The following is a 27234-nucleotide window of genomic DNA, read 5'->3' as shown; positions in this document are numbered from 1 at the left end:
TTAGTAGCTTATGTAAACCGTTTTATGCAGTGGATCCCACCATTACCTTTCTATGCAGAAAATTAATCTTGTAGAAGGGCATTATAGGTTATGTTATGGCGTGCATTAAGAAAAACAAATTCTGTAAAGATAACAGTTTTGGGAGATGCAGGAGATGTCAACCTATCTCCCCTTAAAGGGACACTAAAGGCAAAGATTAAGTCGTCGTTGATTGCTATTCCAGAAACCTCGTAGTGCTAGTTTTTGGCCAAGAAAGTGCTCATTTTGAAATAAGGACATGTTTTAGTGGTCTGCATCGTGTTAGCACACTTAAATTTATCCACCTCAAGTGGAACCTTTCACGTCACTGTTGCTGTGCACGTCGCCCAGCTCTACTGCGTGGCAGCAACAACGGCCATTGAAAAATTTCCTGCCATAGCCTCCAACATGGCAGGCGTGCTTGGTTAGACTGGGCCCGGCTAGATGGCATGACCTGTCGAGTTTAAGCAGGCAAAAGTTGAACTTTTTTACCCCTCGTACCATTCCCAAAATAACATCCGGTGGTTCTTTTTTCTATGAATGAAACAGAAACAATCAAGCACATCAGAAACAATCAAGCAGCATTTTATTCTATCTCTTAATGCACGAAAGGTTTTTTATTTAGTGGAGCTAGTTCGATTACTAGAGATTAGTTGTAGGCGGTAAGTATGGCGTCACCGGGATCGCCTTGCTAATGTTCTACTCATGGCACATGTGTCCTCATGCATTTACATTAATTTCTCTGCAAGTAGAACACTGCTGTTCATAATATTGTTGTTTAGACGTTGTCATACATTGAACTTTCACTCTGACCTAAATTGTTATTTGACTTTAGTGTCTCTTTAAATTCATGAAGCTGGGTGTGCGTAGTTCAATGAGTTTTGAAGTTAGACAAGTTGGTATTGATAATCGTATGTTTACTTGAAGTAGTAAACTTTGATGATAAGAAAAAAGACAAGAAACAGACGACACTCGCGTTTATAGTTTGTGTGTGTAATCTTCTGCAGTATCTCTGCGAATAGCCCTTTTGCTTTGGTTAACCTTATGGGCCTGTTAGTGTAGCTACAGTGTAGCTAAGCCTCTAAAGATTGCCCCTGTTGCCATCTTGTACTGCATAGCTCCCAGACTTGTTAACAAAACTGCAAGTGCAATAGCTATCTCTACAAGTGTGCCTCTGGAAGTGAAGCCAGTCTTTTGTATCAGTGTCATAGCTTTTACAGTTTTCAGGGAAACACATTGTTAGAGGTGGAAGTGCTGGGTCAGTAGTGCTATTCCGTGTCAATCCGACTTGCTGCGCATAAACGACAATTTTCACGTACAATTTCAAATTTTGCCCCTACTCCCCCTGCGTCTTTTCATGCTCGTTTAAGGTGGGCAGCCTGTTTCTTTTCAAACTGTGCATTCGACGGAAGGTCTGACAAGCCGCGGGTTGTTATCGCACACACCCTCCAAGCGAGGAAGGTGGGCCGACCCATTTGATTTCTGCTTGAGCAGAGTTCATCACCGCCACTTGCTCGCTTTTAGCTGTGCATCGAACATAAAATGCGTGGGGGACTATAATGTTTTCATTCGTCTTAGGTCTAGTTAACCGAAGCTGCACATACCTGCCAAGTCTTCTGGAATTTTCGGAAAAGTCCCTGATTTTTACCATTTCTTACATTTGTACTGTTAGCTGGGAAATCTGAAAATGTAAATTTCTGCGTGATCTAGCCGCATTAACAAAAATCCAACCCAATCTTATTCATGCTTTTTTGTAAAACTATCTGACTATCTAATTATAGTTTAAACGAATGCACTGACATTGACGTAAACATACAGCAGAATCTTGGTGATACGAATTCTCGAAATTCCGCTGTCTAATTCCACTGTTTATAATGAGCTGAAATTGGGTTGTTACGAGCACTTTAGCACGTTGCGCTGGGTGATAAGAACTTTGGTGCCAAGCCATCAAACAATGGCCGATAGCAACGGGCTAGAAGCTTCGAAGGAACTCACGCAACAGACGAAAGTATGATCATACATTCATGTATGGTGACGACGAAACTGACAGAACTCCAAAGTGCACGCGCGTCCATCGCTGGGCCATACAGTCAAAACGATGCTTCTTTCCACAAACTGTCCTCAAAACCATGATAAACGCAATCATAGACAGCAACAAGCGAATTATTTTTGAAGGCACTTGTGTGGCCAACGCACGCAGCTTAAAATTGGAACTACCATTTGCTGCAACCGCCCGAACAACAATGTGGCCGTTACTACATGATTATAGATAACCACTACAAGTTCCAAATGTGCAAGACCTAGAATATACTTCTATGCACTGTACAAAAAATATGTTACTAATGCTGCGGTAGATCAAGGCGATAAAAAAGCATGAAGCATTTTAGTGTTTGTGTCGGCCTATTCTTATTACTATACAGTGGAGTGAACTTCAGCAATTTTCAGTTTGCCTTACATGAAGCTTTCATGCACACGTTTGCAGCAGCCAGCTACGTCATACTCTAATGATGGGTTTGTGTGTGTCTCAGATAAAGGCGCACCAGTTCTTTTCATCTAAAGAAATGTTCTGTGCTTGGAAACTGATTTTGTTACTTTCTTTTCTATACAAACTTTCAAGTGACAAGAATACTTTGGATACTGCTAGAAGTTTGTACATATCACCGAGATTCTATTAAGGACTTTTTCAATGGATCCCCTCCTTTCTGGACTGTTGCATGGGAGCTCAAAAGCCGGCGTCTTATCATCAGCAATGCATTTTTGTGGGGGTCACGTATCTTAGCAACAGCCCAGTGCGGTGTCCAGGGAGCTTTCAGTAAAAAGGTCTATAGTTTGTACACCCCACTTGTGTTGTTTATAAGGGAATATAAGACTGCAACACCAACAATTATAATGTTTTCTTTTTCTGGTAAAAAAAAAGAGGGGAAGGCGAGGCATGGCCCCCTTCTCATTGCGAAAATGTTCCCAGTTTAGAATCTTTGAACTTGGCAGGTATGGAGCATCGCTTATGTTTTGTTTTCTTAAGTTACAGAGCTTCAGCTTCAGCTTTGGTGTTGCAATGTTAGTGTGAGTGTGTATATATATATATATATATATATATATATATATATATCAGACCATGATGAAGATCGGTCTCCGATCGAAACGTCACCAATAAACAGTTCTTTAGAGGCGTATACTTATTTTCACTATATATATATATATATATATATATATATATATATATATATATTTTAGCCACATCATTCTTGCTCCCTGAGCTGCTCCAAAGGACTGAAGCTTGCTTCCACCCCTGCAGTGTCGTTCAGACAACAGTCTCTTTCGCTTGATGCCTAGAATTGTTGACAATACTGTAGTCAAGAAGACAAATACTAGTGGCCATCATCACTGGGCCCAGGCACACGGTGCGTTCTCAAATCTGTGCCTTGTTCTGGTGCATGGCACTAGGCACTGGGGAAAGAGGTTTACAGTTTGCAACACTTTCATTTGACTTAGAACAGCTTTCGAAGTAGGTTCTTCTTTCCTGCACACTGAACTGCATCGAAAATATGCAGGGCTCATTATCGCTGGTTTGCTTGAGCAGACATTTCCTATGTGTGTGGACTTAGCTCAGGCAATCGGGCAACATTTATACATGATATATTTTTTTATTTTGTTTATCTATGGTTTACTCAGTTAGGTCAGTCACCAAACATAGTGAAATTCATTACTGCTTAATGCTTCACTCAAGCTTATGCAGCTTTTCAAATACCGTAGGAAACACCTAATCCGATATGCAGATGGCTGCAGGGGGTGGTAGAGTTTTCATTCATTTGCCGTGACGATATGCTCCCGCTCCATGCTGATATATATTTTGTAACACTTTCCAGGGCTTACAAGTTTCTTTTGTCTTCTTGGCGTAAGCTAGCATTCCTCATTCCAAGAGCTTGTATGATGTAGTTTCATAACTATCTGGTTAGACACATTATCTGCGTAAATGGAACTTGCTGAAGTGAAATTGCTGTCTTAGTGATGAAAGTTCTGCTTTGAATTAGGTTGTTTATGATTCACTGTCGCAGCCATATGCCCATATCACTTTGTGAATAATACACTGGTTAAATTGAATGTATTCTGTTAGTCACATGAGGTTTCATTAGTGAGATTCTATTATATATCACATAGCTTATAATTGAAATGATGTAATAATGTGTAGTTTTTGGGGTACATGGAGCATTTTCATATATAATACTTCAAAAGTGAAACAATGTGCCACACTGAATCGCCCGTATTCGAATGGTGGTAAAGAGAATATTAACTAATGGGGTTGCTTGGCACTGGATGAAGAGGTAGAGTATTAAAAGCGGGAGTCGCAATTTGAAAGTACATTATGTGAGCACAGCTGGTACAACATGGATCTGATACTATTTTTTCAATTTAAAGTGTTAAACCAAATTTGCATTGCAAGGCGTAAATGTTGTAGGCTCGTGTGCTCAGATTTGGGTGCTCGTTAAAGAACACCAGGTGGTCGAAATTTCTGGAGCCCTCTACTATATACGGTGTCTCTCATAATCATATGGCAGTTTTGGGACGTTAGACCCCACATATCAATCAGTCAATCAATCAGATTTGCATTTCTTAACGGAACAAGCTTGTGTGAATAAAACTGGCATGCTGCTTCCTTGTTTTTGGGGCTGCATTCAGTGTGACATCAGTTAGTGATGCTTCAGACTGCACTTCAACATTCGTTTTATTTCAAGCCCAGTTGCTGCAAATAATAGCACTACCATTATTATGCAGCTATAATTAAAGCTGTTCTTTACTTTAGTTACCTAATACATTTATAGGAAAAGCGTGAGCATGTGACTAATATTCCCAAAAGATGGGTAGTTCTTTAAAGGTGTAATTTGCTACAAAAATGAACTCGTGTAATATGAACATATAATTGTAGGGTTCAGCATCTGTTCAGTTTACCTATTCTTGTTGATTTGAAGCCATGTTGCATGATGCTGGCAACCTATCTTGAAAGTGTGGTGAGCCTTGTCTGATGCATATCGTCAGACAAATGTTTTTCCAGTTTTTCTTTGTAAACAAGCAGTGAAATTTTTTGCGTTTATTAAATTGTGACGTTTTTCAAGGTATGGACAAAATGTTGCATTTTTTCCACACACATCATAACTAGACTTGATAAGCATGTGTTGTGGGGCTAGTTGATATGGCTTATTATTAAAACCTGAACTGAAGTTGGGACGGGATACTGCATTCACCCTGTATGCAACTTTCATGGTGTCCCAGCCCAACTGGGAAAGTTTAACATTATAATTGGCATTGACACAGTCATGTGAGCTTTAGGCAATCACATAAAAAGACTGGGAACGTGTTCCTCACTAGGCAGTTATCCCTTTTGCGATAAACATTAGTTAGAGACATGGGATCTTTCATACATGTGGTATGTTCTGCAGCCTCGACACTAAACATGACATTTTACTGTGACGATTTGGCAACGCAGCAGTTGAATGTCTTTTAGCACACTCTTACACGTTCGCATTGACTTGAAAACCTGCGAGTGGTCATTTTGTACGAACACGCACATCATGGTGGGCAGTACAGCATGGTTGCCTAACCCCCTTCGCTTCGCAAGGAAAGGCAATCGATTGCTGCAGTGGATGCTAAGTGACTCATTATTGCCGCTTTGCTTCCATTGGTGCACCCCATCCTTAGTTGGCTTTCCTCGCGAATTCAAATTCAGATTGCCCTTTTAACACCTTTCCCCCTCCCCTTCTGTCTCTCCCTCTTCTGTCGCTTTCTTCTCTGACCGTGCTTTCTGTCGTGCCCCCCCCTTTCGCTCCTCTTCATTTCTCTGTCCTTCTATCTCTCGGTCTGTCCCCCCTTTTTCTTTTGTTTTTATTCTCTCCCACCGTCCGCGCACCTCTCACCACCACCACCTTCCCCCTGGGACGTTGTGATTTGGCCTTGGCGGGGGTCTCAGAACGGCCGATTGAAGCGGAGCAGCTCGCTGGGCAAGCTGCGGGCTTCCATCCGCCGCGGCAGTGCAAAGCTGGTGCAGAGGCTCAGGGGCAGCGACTTTGCCCACGAAGATGATCTCGCCGCTCGGTAAGTGCCGGCAGGCGGCCCAGTCAGCAGTCCTGGCTTCTTCTTGTCGGCTCTTCGCTTGTCTCCTGCTTGTACCCTGTCCTTCTTGATTCTTTTCTGAAGGCTGTCCCAGAAAAAGTGTAAGAGTGCAAATAGTCTCGTTTGAACAGTGGCAGCGGCCTGACTAGCGGTACATTCGGCTGGTTATTTCCATAACCAGAGTGGCTTTCGGGCACTCTGGTGATACACTGAAACGTTCTATCGTAGCACCATGCTCTCACTAGGAGCATTCAGAAGTCTCAGCTCTGACCCTAGAACATGACCTAATATCATTTGTGTGACTCCTTCTACGTGCAACGTCATATTACAACTTGAATATGATTTTGTCAGTGCATTTGCATCTTGTGTGTATGCAGCAGAAGTTGCACTGATAATTTGCCTCTTGCTCTGGAAAGTGGCTGCATGTTTGACTTTTTGTCAAGCTGAGACTGAGACACTGCTGTAGTCGGGGTCAGAGCATGGTAGTGACCAGCCAAGTGTACCTTGAGAAAAGAATGTGTCATTTGTATCTCATATGGGACTACTCTGTGTTGAGGACGTGGTGTGGAGTATCGGGAACTTTTATGGCCTTGGAGTAAAGCCAGTTCTTTATGCCATTCATTCATGCACCTCCTTTTGTTACAGTTGGGGCAGCTGTCTCATTGTTTCATACAAGTATTGATGCGATTTGCAGTCCATAAGAGTAGTGTCTAGCTTTAGGACCTTCTAGCCAAATATGTAGGAACGGGGAGCCATGTTTTGTTGCATCTAAACAATTTAGTGCTCGTAAAAAAATTGTGATATTCAGATCCCAATATTTTGAAGTCTGTAACTCAGTAACAAATAATGATACCAGAAGTATGTGAATTGTTCCTTCAGGGCACACATCTAACACGGACAAAAAGTACGCCTTTACAGCACTTAAAAAAAAAATTTGTGAGCACTACTTTTGCAGAACTTCTTGTTGTAAACTCAACATTCTGGATGAACTCTGCTGCTTGAAGAACCTTTCGAGGCTCATATTTAAAAAAAAAGCGTTTCGAAAGCATTCACTTTGGCCCAGTGGTCACATAATCATTGGGCTGCAAAAAGCTTACAGTGCTTGCATTTATAATAAGGCAGATGTTCAGGGGAGAACTGAAGCGTGAAGAGATTAGGAACACTGATGTTCAAAGATATGTCATGCTTTGCATTTATAGTGTAACTTGTACATATACTAAGATCGTGGATACATTGAAATATCTTTAAATCGGAAGGCATTCAAGCTATCCTGTGAAAATTGCCACCGTTTTCTGTCTTCTCAGTGTTTTTGTCTTGCCCGTTGTGCCGCCAGCGTGTTACTTTCTGGTGAATGGTGGGTGCACGTGGCGACTGCATTTTATCTTCTAACACAATCCCCTCTGTTTCTTTCCAAGTCGTATTTTTGTCCACTTTTCAAATCCATTCTCTTGTGGCACAACAGTCTGTCAATTTGGGCATTAACCATTTTTCTCTGGACTGACACGTATATAAACAGGTTGTAAAAGATAAAAAAATGGACAGCGCTGTTACAGTGTGGTTGCTCATGGCATAGCCTCGATTTAGTATTGGAAAATTTTGAAGGGTATCTGTTGTATGCTGAATCTCGCCAAGCAATTACAAGTGTGACACAGTTTTTCTTTCACATTAAAAAATATTCTAGGGGGAAAAGAGTTTTGGTTTGCCTTAGATCACCTGCTTGCATACTGAACTGCAAGGTCAGCGCAGATAAGAGGTGCCAAATAAGGTCGATCATAATGTAAAATTTGTCAAGTGTTTTTGCACGGGCAGTTGCAAGTCAAGAATGCATACATGATCGGCTATATGGGATCAGTGTACAGTTAATGTTACAATTGTGCATTGTAATTTGAGTGGTTTGAAGGCAAATGAGTTGTGAGGGATAGGTGGTGTTCACATTCAAACGACCTCATCACCAAATTGTTTTCACACTCCAGCAACTCAGTAACTGTGACGTTCCACTGTTAAGCACAAATTTCAGGCCTGACTTTGTGCTAGAGCACTGAGTGTGTCATGTGCTAGAGCACTGAGTGTGTCATGTTAAGAGAAATACATGCATCTCCCCCTCCTATCAATTGAAGTGGCACCCTCTACTATGATTTATTTCAGACTGAGTCCTCTGTGACTGATTTAATCTAATAAATCAGTCTAAGTTTTCAAAGCTATCCATTCCTAGCATGTCAAGATGTGCACTGTTGTTGTCCTGATGTGTCTCTAGAAACACGTGTTCAGCTCTCACAAATGTGACACTGATACAACCAAGTGGACAGAGAGCTGCCAATTTCACTTTTGGGCTACAAGGTTTTCACTGCTACAGTGTTTGACCGAGGCGAACATAGGTACAGTCACCCAATAAATGTGTAGACTGTAGGGTTTTGCAACCACATAACATAAGCGCTGTGGTAGCTTGGCAGCTGCGACCTTGGGCTGCTAAGCCAAGTATGCAGGTTTGGTTTCTGGCTGAGGCAACCTTATTTTGATAAATACAATATGTAGAAACACTAAGGTGCTCATGTTTAGATGCAAGTTTAATATCCCCAGGTAGTCAGAAGGCCTCCCAATATGATGTGCTTCACAATCCTATGGCCTCAATGTACAGTATGTATGACCCAAAATTCTCATTTGAATGCACAGTGTAGTGCTAAAATTTTTTTTGCCAACAAACACAAACAACATCTCATGCAAACTGGCTGCAGTCACAGATGCTAAAAAAAAATTAACATCACCTAGAATCTTGTGGCCTGTAAACTTTTGGGATTCACTGTGCACTGGCAAAAAGGAGAAAAAAAGGATCATAACTTGAAGCCATCATTGGCTATTGCATGTTTAATACATTTAGCATTGTGTTGACTTGTCGTTGGCTCTGCATGAATAAATGTTTGGGCATAAATTTGTTTAACCATTTGGTTTAGGAGTGCTTTGGTTTGGGCAAGTTGGCGCGACATCTGCAAAGTTGAACAGCACGAAGGGCGAGGCTGCAAGAAACGTGAACACGCAGGGCTTGCTTGTTCGTGTTTCTTGCATGCCTAACTTTCGCGCTGTTTGACATTGCAGATATACAAGAATGATATTGAGGGTGAAGCCTTGAACCTGGCCGGTGCGTTGTTTTGTTCATTACGATAGCCTTAGTCCATGATAGGGCTTCAAGCACAAGACTGACCTTAATTTTGTCAATTTAACTTCATGAAGCAGCACTTGATTGTGAAATCGGGAAAGTCCTCACGAGGTTAATTAGCGGTACAATATGTTAACCTGGCAGCGTGTACACCATTTGTAATATCCAGTATCGTTATGTTACAATGCTAAAATTTCTTACAGTGGTATTCATAATTCTTATGGTGTACTGTGTTGCCATGTTCCATTTCTCAAGTTTTGTTATCGCCCCAAAACACTACACAATTCTCAGCACAAAACACGCGTGCAGTTTTCGAGAAGCTTCCGCACTTTAGTAGATCATTTCGATAAGATCACACCCACTCTGCGAACTGTACAGATTATTCTGGAACCTATGCCACCGCCAGCGATAACGCTAGAACATTCGATGGCAAGAGTATAAATGCCGACGCACTTTGCCATTTGTCAGTGGTTGATCGACGGACGACGCTCCGTTCGCCGCTATCAGTCCAAGACTGCTACTGTAATCGGACTTTCCGTTTACTGGGCACAGGTTCGCCCAAATAAACAGTTAAATTCCAACGCGAAGTCTCCTGTCTTGGCCACCTCACGACCCCGTGACATCTGGTGGAGGTGCTGCTTCGTTCATGTACCGGACGCCCCCGTCATGCCGTGAACCCAGCCCACGTCGCGGAGAAGACACCGACGCCAACCAAGAGCAGCGAACAAGCCGCTGACAGCAAGGTCTCCCACCGGAGTACGGGCTTCTACAAGACAAGGCGCGGAAGACCAAGGCCATGACCTCGACTGCAGTGACAATGACAACCGGAGTGTCCCAGCCCGCGATCGTCATTCATCAACCCAGGGAACCAACCATCAACGTTCCATAAGTCATCGTTTGAAGACCCGGAAACCTGGCTAGAAACATACGACCGTGTGGCCGCCCTCAACCACTGGGACAACGAAGAAAAGCTCCGTCGTGTGTACTTCTACCTGGAAGGCGCTGCAAGGACCTGGCTAGAGAATCGGGAGTCCACGCTCCGAACGTGGGATGTCTTCTGCGGCGCATTTCTGCAAACGTTCGCGAGCGTTGCTCGCAAAGAGAGGGCCGCTGCTCTGCTAGAGACCGGGGTTCAGCTACCAAATGAAAAAGTTGGAATTTTCACAGAGGAGATGACCCGCCTATTCCGTCACACTGACCCAGACATGCCTGAGGAGAAGAAAGTTCGTTTCTTCATGCGAGGGGTCAAACAGGAGCTTTTCGCGGGACTAATGAGGAATCCATCGAACACCGTCCAAAAATTTGTATCCGAGGCGACCGCCATCGAAAAAACCCTGGACATGCGCACCAGACAGTATAATCGTCGCCTGACTCCAGAATGCGCTGCTGCTCAAGCCAGTGACTCCGAAGACCTGCGTGAAACAATCCGAGCGATCGTGCGGGAAGAGCTGTGCAAACTGTTGCCTTCGGCGCAGCCTCAAGTCGATTCGATCGCCGACATTGTGCGAGAAGAAGTTCGGCAATCGCTTCGAATTCCCCAAACACCGCTGCCCGAGCCAGAAACTATGAGCTACGCCGCTGCAGTGCGCCACAACGCTCTTGCCCGTCCACGCCAAAACGCCGCCTCGTCGCACTTCCGTCGCCAGACGCCACCGCCGCCACCACCCCCACCGACGTCCTACCGTTCCCCAGCGGGCCAGCGCAGTGCACCGAGGAAAACGGACGTTTGGCGGGCACCTGACAACCGCCCGCTCTGCTACCACTGCGGCGAGGCCGAGCACACATACTGCCGTTGCCAGTACGGACAAATGGGACTGTGTGCCTTCGCCGTCAATGCACCGCGTCCGCAGCCAGGAGATCGGTCACGTGACATCGCCGACTACCTGACAGGAACTCAATGGACACCACGAACTCCTTCCCCTTCGCCGTCGCCCAGCCGCCGCATGTCACCGCACCCTCGGCAGTACTCTAGCCCAACGCGGGGCCGGTCTCCTAGCCCGTATCAGGGAAACTAAGGGGAGCAACCGATGGAGGTGCGGTTGCTGTGCGACGAACTACCGAAGATCCTCCTCCTCCGACGACGCCGCGACGGAGCTTTCCGCACACAACGCCAACCAGGCAAAGCCCTGACGGCAAAAGCTAACTTACTGAAGGTGGCCGGATGACGCAACATGGAAGCAGCAGAACGAGCCGGCGCAGCCGTGACCCGACGCCACGCCCTAACTGTAATGCAAGACGGCGAACTAGCGACCTCGAGGTTCTTATCGAGGGCCACAGTGTGACCGCTCTCGTCGATACTGGAGCCGACTATTCCGTCATCAGTGGGTCGTTCGCCGCAAAGTCAAAGAAAGTTAGGACAGCTTGGGAAGGCCCTGAAATCCGCACAGCCGGAGGTCATCTCGTAATGCCTGCAGGAATCTGCACAGCGAGAGTCACCATTAACGGCCGTATTTATCCTACAGACTTCATAGTCCTACAGCGTTGCTCGAGAGATGTCATCCTTGGTATGAACTTCTTATGCCTTCATGGTGCTGTCATCAACTTAAGAACAAAGTCGATAACGTTATCCACGGAAGAAGCACTATCGTTGCGCACGCCGTCAGGAAACCATGCCTTGAATGTGCTGGAAGAACAAGTCACCATTCCACCTCGCTCCAGCGTCATTATTTCAGTCGGGGCTCCTAAATCACCTGACCTGGAAGGCGTCGTTGAAGGCAGTCAGCATCTGTTGGTCACCCGAAATATTTGCGTCGCTAGAGGAATTGCAGAGCTGCGGGGAGGCAAAGCAACGGTTATGCTCACGAATTTCAGCAATGAGTACAAACATGTGAACGAAGGAACAACGGTCGCATACAACGAAGAAATTGTGGACGCCACTAGTGCTTTCGCCCTCGCCGATTCTGCGGAACCTGCTCAGAGGAACCTAGCCCCTCCCACAGCTTTCGACGTCAATCCCAGACTTCCGAACCATAAGCAAGAACAGCTTAAGGCCCTGCTCCTGCAATACGAAGATTGCTTTTCATCGTCATCAAAAATTCGGCAGACCCCAATCACGAAACATCGCATCATAACCGGAGAAAATACCAGACCACTCCGTCAGAGTCCGTACAGGGTTTCGACACGAAAACGTGAGGCCATAAAGAGACAAGTTGATGAAATTCTGCGGGATGACATCATCCAGCTGTCCAAGAGTCCATGGGCGTTCCCCGTGGTGTTAGTGAAGAAAAAGGATGGGACCCTACATTTCTGCGTCGATTATCGTCGCCTGAACAAAATCACAAGAAAGGACGTGTATCCTCTCCCACGAATAGACGACGCACTTGATCGGCTCCATAACGCCAAGTACTTTTCGTCAATGGACCTCAAGACTGGCTATTGGCAAATCGAAGTCGACGAAAGAGACCGAGAGAAGACGGCATTTATAACACCGGACGGCCTCTTCGAGTTTAAGGTGATGCCCTTCGGCCTTTGCTCAGCGCCTGCAACTTTTCAACGCGTTATGGGTACAGTACTGCCAGGATTGAAGTGGCAGACTTGCCTTGTGTACTTGAACGACGTCGTAGTGTTTTCCTCGAGTTTTGACGAGCATCTTCGGTGCCTTGAAGCTGTACTTCAAGCCATCAAGATGTCCGGACTCACACTGAATCCAGAAAAGTACAGATTTGCGTACGAAGAGCTCTTGTTTCTGGGGCACGTGATTACCAATTCTGCAGTCCATCCCGGTCCACGGAAAACAGCCGCCATCGCCGACTTCCCGCCGCCCACTGACAAGAAGGTGGTGCGCCGATTTCTGGGCCTGTGCGCCTATTATAGGGGGTTCGTGAAAAACTTCGCCCGCATCGCCGATCCACTCACTAACCTTACCAAGGCCGACGTGGACTTCAATTGGGAAACGCCGCAGGAACACGCTTTCCAGGAGCTTAAGCATCGCCTCCAGACGCCTCCGTTACTTGCTCATTTCGACGAATACGCCGAGACAGAAATACACACTGACGCAAGCAGCGTAGGTCTTGGCGCCGTTCTTGTGCAGAGGGCTGACGGACTTGAAAGGGTTATTAGTTACGCCAGCCGATCGCTATCCAAAGCAGAAGCCGATTATTCCACAACCTAAAAGGAGTGCCTCGCCATCATCTGGGCTACGTCAAAATTTCGCCCCTACCTCTACGGCAGGCCCTTCAAAGTTGTGAGCGACCACCACGCCTTGTGTTGGCTAGCCACCTTGAAGGACCCTTCAGGTCGCCTCGCACGATGGAGCCTGAGACTTCAAGAATATGACATTACCGTCGTTTACAAGTCCGGCAAATAACACTCCGACGCCGACCGTCTCTCTTATGCGCCTGTCGACCAACCACCACCCGACAACCCAGATGACGACTACTTCGTGGGAACGATAACTACCGACGACTTCGCTGATCGACAGCGGGCCGACCCGGAACTTAAGGCCCTAATAGAATACCTCGAAGGCAGGACCGCCGAAGTCCCAAAGGTATTCAAGCGTGCACTTGCGTCGTTTTTTCTGCGAAACGGTCTTCTCCAAAAGAAAAACTTTTCACCACTTCGAGCCAAGTACCTCCTTGTGGTGCCTTCAGCTCTGCAACCAGAACTTCTGCAGGCCCTGCACGACGATTCAACAGCAGGGCACCTCGGTGATTCTCGCACGCTCTCGAGGATACAAGAAAGGTACTATTGGCCACGTCTTACCACCGACGTCACTCGTTATGTGAGGACATGCCGGGACTGTCAACGACGCAAGACACCACCGACAAGGCCGGCGGGACTTCTGCAGCCAATTGAACCACCTCACCGACCTTTCCAGCAGATTGGTATGGACCTACTGGGGCCGTTCCCGACGTCGGCTTTCCGAAACAAATGGATCGTGGTAGCTACCGACTACCTCACCCGCTACGCCTAGACAAAAGCCCTGTCAAAAGGCAGTGCATTCGAGGTAGCTAAGTTCTTCCTCGAAAATATCGTCCTACGTCACGGTGCCCCGGAGGTCCTTATCTCCGACAGAGGAACGGCATTTACTGCTGACCTAACTCAAGCGATCTTGGCATACAGCCAGACAAACCATCGCCGGACGACAGCGCACCACCCACAGACCAACGGCCTCACCGAGCGGCTAAACAAGACGATCGCCGACATGCTGGCAATGTACGTCGATGTCGAACACAAGACGTGGGACGCCATTCTTCCGTACGTGACCTTCGCATACAACAGGGCGGTGCAGGAGACGACGCAGATATCTCCATACAAATTGGTCTAAGGAAGGAGCACGGCAACGACGCTTGATGCCATGTTACCCAACGTCACCGACGAAGAAAACCTCGATGTGAGTGAGTACCTTCAACGCGCCAAAGAAGCCCGACAACTCGCGCGTCTCCGCATCAAGAATCAACAGACGAACGACAGGCGCCATTACAATCTTCGACGACGCTTCGTAGAATACCAGTCAAGTGAACGTGTTTGGGTGTGGACGCCAATATGCCGACGTGGACTAAGTGAAAAGCTTTTGTGACGGTACTTCAGACCGTACAGGGTGGTTCGACGTCTCGGCCCACTTGATTACGAGGTTGTCCCCGATGGCATCACGAACTCTCAACGACGCCGATTGCGACCTGAAGTCGTCCATGTCGCGCGCCTCAAGCCGTTTCATGAACGTTAACAAACCGAAACAGTGTTTTTTTGTATTAATATTGTATCATAATTAATTCATTGTACTTTCTTGCATTATTGTTGTACCTTCATCTTTATTTAAAGCATCGGGACGATGCCTTTTTTCAGAGGGGGGCAATGCCACGTTCCATTTCTCAAGTTTTCTTATCGCCCCAAAACACTACACAATTCTCAGCACATAACGCGCGTGCAGTTTTCGAGAAGCTTCCGGACTTCAGTAGATCATTTCGATAAGATCACGCCCACTCTGCGAACTGTACAGATTATTTTGGAACCTATGCCACCGCCAGCGATAACGCTAGAACATTCGATGGCAAGAGTGTAAATGCCGTTGCACTTCGCCGCTCGTCAGTAGTTGATCGACGGCCGACGCTCCGTTCGTTGCTATCAGTCCAAGACTGCTACTGTAATCGGACTTTCCGTTTACCGGGCACAGGTTCGCCCAAATAAACAGTTAAATCCCAACGCAAAGTCTCCTGTCTTCTGCCACGTCACGACCCCGTGACAGTATTGATCTCCTGGCCACATTTGTTTTTTTTTATTGTTTTCCTTTGTCGGGGGTTCTTTGTGTCAGTCCCATTTACTGTAAACTTTGCACTGCTTTTGTTTACAAAGATGGCTAAAAGAAACACAGAACGATAGCAGTCACTGGCAGTTTGTGTTTACTCTGTTCTTAATAGTCGTAGAATTCACTCATCACCATTGATACAGGTTAAGGACCTTTCTTTAGCAGTCACTTAAAAAAAACAAAGGAGGAACTGCTACTTGTTTACAGGGGCTTGCTGTGTAAAAAACCCATTAATGAAAAGTCATGCTTAGTCATTACGGTAAAACTTTGCCTCTGCACAAAGACTCGGTGGGATTCTTGCAATTGTGCTGCAACATTCTCTTGTCCATCTCACCTCACAACTCGTATGTCTTTCTGAGTGTGATACAGAACTCAGACAACTTGTGGGAGTGGGCTCTGCATCTCACCCACTATTGTGCACTTACTACTGTTCACTGATTTAGGAACAACTTCTGCTGTCTCGAAAAGTCAGTGGCACAATCAGTGAGGGCAATGTGTGCGTGATGTGTGCCTGTCAAATCGTCTTACGACTTGCTTGCTGCCTATTAACACATGTCCTGACTTACTAACATCTAGTGGCAGCTGTTTCATGTTTGCACGCAGCTACAGCATTGTGTGCAAGGAAAGTGAGCTTGTGAATGTTGGTTAAGGGACTTTGTTAATTGGTCTTTCTGGCTTGAAATGAGATTGCTTCGGTGCAGTGGCTGTTGGTGAGAGTAGTTGCACGACAGTGGCTTGAGAATTTTCTAGCAGCCTGGTGCTTCCTTTATTGTTGTACTGAGACTGAGATGAGGATAGCCGTAGCCATAGTTGTGTATGCCTCATTACATTCCATAGTACAAATGTCTGTGCACCCTCTTTCTTCTGGTGTGTCATCTTGCTACATGTCTCCACCTGTAACTTGCTTTTACATGCTGTTATGTGGGCAACCATTTGGTATATTGAAGGATCTTACTGTGCTGCAATACTGTTGCGAATTGTGCTTCTTATTTATGATTAAAAAACAGCTCTTCATGATGAAAAGTGTGTCCTTCTTTACAGTCACTCACAGTGAGCCCTAGTAATTAAAAAGGTCTTCATACATTGTTACAGTTAATGAACAGTACTGTTGCTCTGCAGGCACGGCAATGACATTAGCACTGTTCACAGTATTTTGTCGCTTCTTTAAGCACATCTGTTCCAGCCTTTCTTCTTATTTCATAGATGAAAAAAAAAATCGGGTGTCATATGACAGTGATTATGTGCTGCCTATTTCTTTGTACTAGCAGCTAAGCAGAGCATAAGAGTTACCAGTATAGTTTATTGTACTTTATTTGAATTTGTTTTTATAAGCACACTGATAATGTGGCCGCAAAGCATGGTACAGAATAGAGAAAATGCAATTGTGTAATAATAAAAAAAAGGTAATGGGAGCCAGAGCTACATCCTCAGCATGATTCATGCGGTAGCAAATCATTTAAGCTACAGCAGTGATTGCCTTCATTTATATCCTCAGGTGTGCAGCTCTTGAGAATTACGTGCAGCTCTTGAGAAATGCAGGTTTGGCTCACTTTAGAAATATGCTATTCCATTTCGACATTTCTGACTGTGTGTAACCTCCGTCTTCTCCTGTTTGTTTCCTTGGGTTACCATGTACTCACTTTTAACAGTTTCCGACTTCTTACAGTCAGTTCGCGGTAGCATTGGTGAATGGCATTATCACTGTATTACTGATACCAGGGACATGGCAGCGTATATATCGGTAAGAGAGAATTAATGGGAAAATTAAGCCAGAACAGATGTTGTCGATATGCTTGCTGTTTTGTTGTTGTTATTGCTTATCTGTTTCTTTTTCTCTATACAGAATGAAGCGCGCCAGTTCCATGTGCGCCCTTAGTATAGACCCTCAGGTGAGACATCATGTGCTGTACTTAGGCATTAGTGCATCGCAGTACTTTTGGTGTGACTACTTTGCGTGGCATGAATAATAGGTACAACAAAGTACTGACATCTGGTACTTATTTATGTTGCCTGTGCTACAGCCTGGGGTATACACCTGAGTCATTTCTTTTAGCATTTTGTGTGCAGTGGTGTATATAAAGGATGCAAGATTTACGTGTACCCAGGTGAAATTGACAGGATGGATGTGGATCGTGCTTTATCCTGGCTCTGTTTTCTATGTTAATGTTAATTTGCACCTGTTATGTAACAAACCACATGTCTTGAGAAAAACAAATCGGGGTTGTTTGACTTGGGCTTGTTTTTGTGTTGTAGGGAAGGCATGTTTTTAGCAGCTAATGTAATGAGTCACTATTATTCCTCATTTTGTGTTTTCAATGATCAAAGAGCTGCTTCCTCAGTGTTATATTACCGTGAACAAATAAAAAAATGGAGAGAACCAAGCAAAAATAATCATAGCATTTTTTGTGCGCAGTACACACAGTGCTACGTGTTACTTCTGTCTGTGTGTATATGTATATGCACTAGTCGTGCTACGCTTAATGCTTTTGTGATATGTTGTTAGTGGAAAGCTGTGTTAAAAGGCAGAACACATGTTTGGGAGCATATGTTTGAGTTACAATTCAAAGTAAGAAAGCAGCTTTATGTTGAAGATATTTAAGTCTTCAAGTCGCTATAATTGTGTACAATGAGATGAGTATTATTGAATTGGGTATTTTGGTGTCAGTTTGTATAATGTTAGCTTTATTCAGTCCCTAAACCTGTTTGAGGTTTTGTTTCAGCTGTGAGACTTTCCGTGTAGGTTTAAAGAAAGCGTTCCTCTGGTGAGTGGAGCCCACAGGTTTGATCCCCAAATGTGCAGCGACATTTGAAAGTGAAATTTCAGAAGAAAACTTCTTGTACTGGTTCACTGTGGGAAAAAATGATGTGCTTATATTAATCATGTATATTCATGGCCATACCCGAGCTTTAATTAGTAGGAAATACTGCATTTGTGCTGCATATTTTAAAAATTTTCAGACTATTTATGAAGAAATGCAAAACGTGCCATTGAAAAAAAATCGTCACTCGGTATAAGGCTCTAAAATAATTCCAAAGAATTCTGGAAATTTATAAAGTTTTTAGCAAAGAGGTGAATGCAATACCTAATCTATTAGTCCAGGGAGAAGCAGTCTTTGATGATTACGAGAAGGCTTGCACTTTCAATTACCTTGTTAGATCAAAGCTTTCTAACATGCGCATTAATCAACCTCCCGAAACGCCAGGTTTACTCTACGAGAATATGCCTATGGTTACTGCCATGTACAATGGTGTGCTTAAGCTGCCTACTGACATAAAAAAAACAATGCAATAGCATATCAAGCAAGGTAATCAAAGCATGCCATCAGGAAATTGCTTACATTTATTCGCCTTGTACAATAAGCCCCAGCACTGCAGTTTGGTTCCAATCCAATGGAAAGCAGCAGCTATTGTTACCTTTCATAAAAAGTGGTGTAACTACAAAATGATCTCACTTACTTCTGTTTGGTGCAAAACGTTAAAGTATATGATGTGCAGTGCTTTGATGAAATACCTCCAAAACAAGAGTTTCTTTTCATAAGCTCAACATGATTTTTGGGCTGGCTTGTCCTTCACAATGTGATTTGTTTTAATTTTGCTATCATCAATTTTATTCCTATGACTCTGGATCAAGTAGACTGCATTTTTTAGGATTTCAAAAAAGGTTTTTGATAGTGTTGTTCATGATTTGTTGTTGTTTCAATTATCATCTCACTGCATTCATAGTGCTAACGTCGATTGGATTAGGCATTACCTTTCCAGAACAACACAGCATATTTTGATTAAAGGTGTTCGATCAACTGAAACAACTATAATCACAGGCGTGCCACTGGGATCTGTTTTAGGACCTTTGTTATTTCTTGTTTACATCAGTGATATTGTACAATAAAAGCTCGTTAACCTGGATCTCACGGGACTGGTGAAAATGTCAGAGTTAACCAAATTCAGGATTATCAAATGATCCATTAAAACAAAAGCAAAATGTGCTCGGCACAGTCAAACCTATATTTCATAAAAAACTGCATCAACTTAGTCTGCCTCGTCATCGGAATTAGTGCTAGAATGATCTTCTTCAACCCGATGTGGTGGTTGGTGTGCATGCTTGCTGTCGCAAGAACTGATGCAGAACTCCGCGAAAATAGCCAGGGCTTCGGCAACCTCCTGCACGGTGCGATGTTGCGTCAGCATATCTTGAATGCCATAATCGGAACCATGATTCTGATCCTCTTCAAGCATTTCGGATATTATGTCATCATCAGTCAGCAAACCAGCAATAGCCACACCATAATCAATGCGCACAAACACCGCCCGACAACGTAACGACATTTTTTTATGTCAAAGTGCCAACGTGCCCAACAGTCAACTCTTTGGATGTACCCGAGCTGCACACACTATGTGCAAAGTCACAACACAAGGAAATCAGCAGCGTAGGCATTGTGGTGGTAGCGGCGGCTGCGCAAACTGTCCCGTCGTCCGTGCATGCGGCACATTTCGCAGACACTGGATGCATCAGTGGCCCAAGCGCTTCCGCCGGGTGGTGACTAGCGTCACCTGGCCACCTCTCTTCTCATTCACTATCATATTCTGCTGCTCATGATCATATTCTGCTGCTGTTCATTCTTGGTTTCTCCAAAGCTTCGGTCCCACCTTTGATTACACCGACTGAGCCGGGACTCCCATGCTTTCAGTAACCGGAAACGGTAAATGAAAGCATGGAGCCCCAATAGCCCTCTCTGGAATTGTCCGAGTTGACCGGTGCACATCTAAATTCCTCAAAATTAACGAGCATTTGACACTATTGAAATATTCACAGTTTTGCCGGGACCGTGCCGTGTGTCTGTATTAACCGAATTTTCGAGTTAACGAAATCTGAATAAACGAGCTTTTACTGTACATGGTCTGCAGTGTAATGTCAGATTATATGCAGATGAATGCTAATATATAGGAACAGGACAAATAAACGCCATGATAATAGTCTACAAATTGATCTAAACACAATTCGTAGTTGGTGTTCCGAACCGTGTGAGTTTGAGCAGTGCTTAATGTGAACCTATATATTTCACCCTGGCCATATATCCCTTCGACATGTGCAACATTACAAATACAGGGTAGCCAGCCAGTCTGAGAATTGACTAACCTTTCTGTCCTTCCTCTTTCAATCCTCCTCCTCCTCCTCAACATTACAAATATTTTAAGGTTTGTTTTTCAGAAAATCTGACCTTGACTAGAAACATTGAGCATGTCACTGTTAGACCTTCCCAGATGCTTTACCTCAATAGACGGAATCTTTATAATGTTCCCAAAAGCGTTAAAGAACAACTTTATAATATGAATGTTTCTCCAATACTTGAGTATGGTTGCACCGCATGAGATTCTGACACGTCTTATGTCATTGATAAACCTGAGCATAACCAGAAACGCGCAGCTAGAATTGTCACTGGTAATTTTATCTATAAAAGCAGCATTTCAATAATTAAGGACAATCTTAGTTGGAAATCTCTAGCTAAATGCCACTTAACTGTTATTTAATAAATTTATTTTGATCTCATAGTAATGAATAAAACCTTGTACATTTTCCAACCTCACTCCGTCTCTAGATGTTGTACAGTCAAACTCCACTACAACGAACGCCGCTTCAACGAAATTTCCACTACAATGAAAAATTCACGATTCCCCGTCGGCATTTCCTAGAAGTGAATGCATAAATATTGTCGCCGCAACACACTTTTTCTTCAATCTTCCCGCTTCAATGGAATCTTACGATGCAATTCCAGGCTCAGATACTTATTGCTATGCAGTAAACCCTATCTTTAACATTTCGATGCATTTTCAGAGCCTGAAAATGCGTCAACGAAGTCTAAAATATGCGTTGGCATCACCAGAAACTGCCGCTACTCTACAGCCGCTGTTCAACAAGCAGGGGCGCCGCCATCGCTCGATAGCGATGGCAATGAGACTGCCCTGCTTTTGCTACCGACTTATTTCGAGCAGCAGACGATCCGAAGCTGAACCTCAGTCACTAAGTTCACGGTTTCCTTCACGCAGCTGCTGGGTGCAACCTCGAAACGATGCCTTTTCCGATTCCGATGTTTATCATTATGTTCGCGCTTGGCCATTGTGGTAACTAAACAGAGTGGCTGTTCGTCCGCATTATCAACAAAATCAGCTAGCCGCGAGTGTTGGATGATAAGAACGGCATATAATAATGCATGAGTCGCCGCTCCACGATACCCCGCCTTAATCTCGGCGTTGTCAGATACTTTTGACGGCGGACAGCTGCTGGTGCTAACGTGTTAATGCAACGGTTTGGTTCCTTCATGAAGGCGGTTTTAGGCGTGTTTTAGCAAGCTTTTCACCATGACCTCACTATACATGGGTGAGAATGACGTCGTAACGCTGCTGGGAAAGAATAGGAAGCAGTGGACATTTTTTTTTATTTTGAGAATAAATATTCCTTTGTTTTGGTAGCTCAGATGAGCTATATATTTTTTTTATTTCACTTCAACGAAATTTTCACTTCAACAAAATTTTTTCTGCACACCGTCAGTTTCGTTGTAGCGGGGTTCGAGTGTAATCATGAGTGTAAGATGCTGAAATGCCACCGATGTGTTCCCTTTTTCCCCCCACACTTACGTGAACTGGAACAGACTTCGTAAGGGTTATACCTACTTGTAATACATTATTCCAGTTCCAATTGTTCTTACATTCTAATCTACCGTGAGCCCTAAATTACCCGTCTCCTTTGCTTTTGCCTTTTTTCTTTCTTCTTTTTCTTGATTAAATGTTGTTTACATTCAAGATGATTACCTCATTTGTATGTGTTGCCACTTTTCTATGCTGTGCCCACCGTATTGTAATCACCTCATATTTTCATCCTTTTTGTATGCAAATTTATATATATTTTGTTATGCAACTACTTTCTTCTCAATTGCCCCCCTTCCCTTGCAATAATGCCTTTTTGATCCTGCGGGTATTCGTGTAAATAAATATAAGTAAATATACAACATGCTTCATGTCCTCTACTGTATTTACTCGCCTAATCCTCGCACTCGCATAATTCTCGCACCCCCGAGACTAAAATACAATTTCTTTTTTTTTCTCGAGTAATTATCGCACCACTGAAAACTGCCGCAATAATGTTGTCTGCTCGTTCGAGCCACTGATGATGATAGCGCGTGCCATCTAGCGTCATCCCTTAAGCATCAAGTGTACTATTATTGCACAGTGATTCAATCCAATTCAAGCCAAGCCAAAGTGGCAAGTGCGCATTGCGACATGTTTTGTATGTTGTGTCGGTAATCTTGTCACGATATGGGGCGATACTGAAGCTACACGGGTGCTTCCAAGTTGAAAGCGATAGATCATCCACTAAACAGCGGCAACAGGGCCGCCGGTAGGCCCTTCAGAGTCTACCAGTTTTGTGTTCGCTACTGATGACGACAGCTGAAAGCCACCAAGACGCGTTGGGCCTATCGTGTGCATAAAGCTGGGATTGATGGTAAACTTTATTTTTTCAGAAAGATTCTGGAGACGATTTTGAGGGCTCCTGTTGAGCGACGAACGCTTCCGCAACGCCCAGAAACTTTGCGTATGGTATTCTAATTCTCAACAATTTGCTTGCACTTTTTGTTTCTCAAATAAATCTTGCCTTGTGTGGAACCTGTGCTTTTATTATTGAGGTAAATTGTAATTAATACTTCTCAAAGGTTGCTGTTAGTTGGTGGTGTGAGAATCCTGATTTGCGGTCACTTTGTTTCCTTTTTTGCTCTGTGCGTTTGCGTGGAAAGTTTTCCCCGTGTAATTCTCACTCCCCTAAATTTGCATCGGTTTTCCGCCAAAAAAAGTGCGAGGACTATTCGAGTAAATACGGTAGTATTCTGGACCCTGTTGCTTTTCACAATAAAACTAGGAAGCAAGGTATGCATAAGGAAAGTATGCACACTGCTTGCAGTTTCTCAGAATTTTGCTAATTAGTGAATAAGTTTGATTGCTTTGCTTTTTCCTGGGTACAGACAGAATTTCAATGAAAATAATTTGCAGAAGCATTGCCATTTCATTCCCTTTCATTCCAAGGTATTGTTGCTTACACTTGTAATCACAGCTTGAAGGTTTGGTTACTGTTCTGTCGTGCTCACACCTTGCTTTTCTCTTTGGTACAGGCCAAGAGCAACTTGATTAACATGCGCCCACGCACTGCAAGCTCAGACCAGCTTCGCTCCACTAGCAAGAGGGATCTCTAGCAAGCTGCAAAGTACCAGTCATTGCCCGGTGCAGCCTTCACTATTTAATGACTGTTGGGGAACGAGGTGGCAGTTTCTTCAGCAACGCACATCACTGCATGAGCAGCTTGTGAAGCTTGCATCTTTAGAACACATCTAGCCGCGAGAATGGACGATGCACCCTTCGCGGACGCAGCCCATCAGTGTACTTGTGGTGCGGACGGATGAACGCTATTTCAGATTGTTCTTGTGTGTGATTTATGGGCACGACAGCTAGGCTTCTTAGTGGCATTGCTTTAGGCTGGGTGGTTGCAGTGCATGAAAAGAAAGGAGCAGCCCTTTCATGTTGGCTATTCAAAGTTGAAGTGCTGGGGTATGATTTGGCAGCTTGGTCGGCTCACGTATACTATTCCTTACGCTTTCTGTATTGTAAGGACAGGCCATTGCGAGATGTCTGGATAGCAGCATCCACTGTCGCACGAATAGCATACTAAATTTCACTTTGAAGACTTCTGTCTACAGATAATTTTAGGATGTTTTCGTGCTTTGTTCATAAAACCTTGAGACATCTTAGATGTGCTCACTGTAAATTACTACTGCTATTTTGTGTATGTGCACCGGATATTGGCCTGCCCCTTTAACTGTTCTTGCGAATAGTTTTTCTGAAATTATGACAAAATTTAGATATTTGTTACATTTTTATTGTAGAGCGAAAAGAGCCAAGTATGCTTGGATTCCTGCTGGGAAAGGACATTACTGCTTCGACCAAGTGGTCTAATTTCAAGATCGTGACAAATTGTACTTACTTTTACCCTGATTTGTTGATAAACCTAAAGAATGTAGACCATTAGATGGCAAGCTTAGATTGTTACATTAGGCTTGCTGCACTCTGAACAACCTTGACCGTCTTTGGGAGTGCTTTGGGGAACAGCAAAGCTATCATTTTATGCCACTGAAACTTGCTTCTACTTGCATACATTAGAATAGTGGTAGGTGCCAGGTTGACAATTAGATTGTATTCTGGCTACTTCGCTTTCCACGTCTTCTAAAATTTTTCAAGTCAGTGTGGGCCTTTGAAGTGTGTTGAAAGCTTCTGCACTATAAAGGCACAAGCATTCAAGATCAACTCACGGTCGAATCTATGGCAACGTGTGTCGCGGTATTTTCACATTTCGCAAATTGCTTCCTGAACTATTCTGTTCATTGTTGCTTGCTTGTGAATTTCTTAAAGTTAGCCAGTGAAGTGATTGCATGCCAGTGTTAGTACTGTCATGTTTTCTAAATCACTCAAGGTAAGCTCTCTGCCACTTGCTTATGAATTTTGTGAAATTTGTTGATGAAGCGTATGTTAATGGGACAGTATTTGTTAATTGAATGAATGAGTGGTGTGAAGTGTTACAACCACGCACAAGACTGTACAGACCATGTGTAATTACTGCTAAAAAATACTGAAGAAGTATGTGTTGTTATTTGTGTGATAGCACCTCGACAAAAGTACGTACATATTGTGAAAAGATTTCAGTTTCTGCATGTGCAAAAGCTTTTTTTTTTGTCTCTGTAATAGAGTGTGCAGCTATTACTTCTCCATAATGAAGGAAACCAAGCGTGAATTGTGATCTCGATAACTAAGTTAGGCCCGCACATTTTCAAAGATGACAACTGGTGAAATGGCAGCTGTGCCACGAGGCACAGTACATTTTCATCTTGCTGACCTTGCGAAAAATGAGGGCACTGCCGGCTCGGTGCGCTGCACATGCTTCATTGCAGAAGCATGCTGCATGAGATACGAGCCCTCCTGTCCGCATAGTGCCGTGCACATGAAAAACAAAGCTTTAGTCTTACATTGAAACATCAGCTCATTGCTTCAGTGAATTTGCTCATTGTACTAGAAAAGTATGTTGTAGTAATGCAGTAGTATCGTGGTCTGCAATTCTGTACAAGTTGTAGAAAAGCAAAACTAGTATTTTGACATTCCATCCAGCTGTTTGTTTGCTCGTGATATTATAATATTTTCACTCTCGCAGTTTGCCTATGTTCGTGCTGCCTCAGTCTTGTCAGACTGAAGAGGATTGTGCATTTAAACTCTTTTAAGCTTTAAGGCGGGCTAATTGTATCGTACCAAGACCTCATGGCAGCAGGAGATGCATTTTGAAGTAAAACAATATGGCATTTTGCTTTTATCATAGCATTTCAACTTGAAAGCCATAAAATGCACCTCTGAATGCTGTCACTAGAACTTCTCCTGTAGGAACACCACTGGATATTGTATATTACAGCAGTAAGGTATGCACCAGTAAGGTACGCAGGCAAGAAAATATCTACGGTCAATTGGGGTCTGAAGCACCAACCCTGTAAGCATTGGCTGTTTGCGAGTCAAGTTTCTACACCACTTTGCATGCATGCATGCCTTTTTGTAGCATCCACTACGTCCCGCCATGTGGTTGGTCATATGATGAAATTCCTGGCCAGTCTTTGTGCTACTTCTCGACATGATGAGTGCTTGCAGTGTTTTCTCGATATTCCGTTTTTAAGAGACGGGGAAGCTCTGTGATTTGAGCAGTGTTACTTGTCAACATGGGTATTGCTGCGAAATAATGTGTGGGTAATGGGCAAATGCCTTCTTGCTTGGTTCCTATTGATATATTGATATAGCTGCAGACTGACATTGTAAGATGCTTGTCACAGCTTTGCAGGAAGAGCAAGACTGGTGTGTTGTCGTTTCTGTTGTTATTTATTTTGTTATCCCTTTTCCAGCCCTTGTTTTAACACGTTGACGATCGCTGTGCGTTCTTGTTTCGGCATGGGTGTAAATTGTTTTTTGCACCATGCTCTGTATGCACGCTGTGCTATCTTGTGTGCTGCATCACCTGTGGGACAAGAGAATCTGTACAGATTTTTATGTGCGCCTGCGTGAGCCCTTTTTTTTCTTTGCATGTGTGTCTGTGTGTGCATTGTAAGACAATAAAAAATGTAATACACAAACTCTGCTTGTGTGTCAATGTCAAAAATATGGCAGCTTGGTATACACACCTTGTGAAGACTCCGGCAAAGTGTCCTTTCAGGTCGAGTTGAGCATGCTGGCGCAATTGTAGGACGTATGACAAGCATAGATGGAACATACATAGGGCATAAAACCTTTTCATGGCAATGATACAATACTTTCTTACAGCAAAAGCTGTTATGAGATCACAAGGGTCGATTCTGGCACCGTATATCTGGCGCTGCCAGTGTTTACAACCGCTATCACACGAGGCAACAGAACACTAAATAAACCAGAAATGCCCCGAAAAAAGTAGGAATTGAACCCGGGTCTTATGCATGGCAGTGCAATACTCTGCCACTGAGCTACAGTACTGCTGGAAACACTGTTGCAAACTGACCCAATGCAGGCTTCATATCAGGTAAGGAATTGCATTATTATGTTTAATACAGCAGTTTAGAACAGTGACGTAACAACCATGTGAATTGCATAATGAGTGGGTTGTTAAATGCTTCAACTC

General features: G+C 43.9%; 1 protein-coding gene across 5 annotated transcripts in view; it reads left to right on the top strand.

The window, feature by feature from the left end:
* Positions 1-26716, top strand: part of Klc (kinesin light chain) — a 181506-nt gene extending 154790 nt beyond the window's left edge. For 4 of the 5 annotated variants that reach the window (XM_075865941.1, XM_075865937.1, XM_075865940.1 and 1 more), the window contains 3 exons: positions 5981-6105; positions 17362-17407; positions 23675-26716. In XM_075865941.1, coding sequence (XP_075722056.1) covers positions 5981-6105; positions 17362-17407; positions 23675-23755 — 252 coding nt within the window. In that variant the 3' untranslated portion in view covers positions 23756-26716. The remainder of the gene's footprint in view (positions 1-5980; positions 6106-17361; positions 17408-23674) is intronic. The other variant, XM_075865945.1, reaches the window with a different exon arrangement.
* Positions 26717-27234: the final 518 nt, after the last annotated feature.

The sequence above is a fragment of the Rhipicephalus microplus genome, chromosome 6, assembly GCF_043290135.1.
Source record: "Rhipicephalus microplus isolate Deutch F79 chromosome 6, USDA_Rmic, whole genome shotgun sequence".
Lineage (NCBI taxonomy): Eukaryota > Metazoa > Arthropoda > Arachnida > Ixodida > Ixodidae > Rhipicephalus > Rhipicephalus microplus.
The sequence above is the reverse complement of the archived record's forward strand: the minus strand, read 5'-3'. Positions and strand labels throughout refer to the sequence as shown.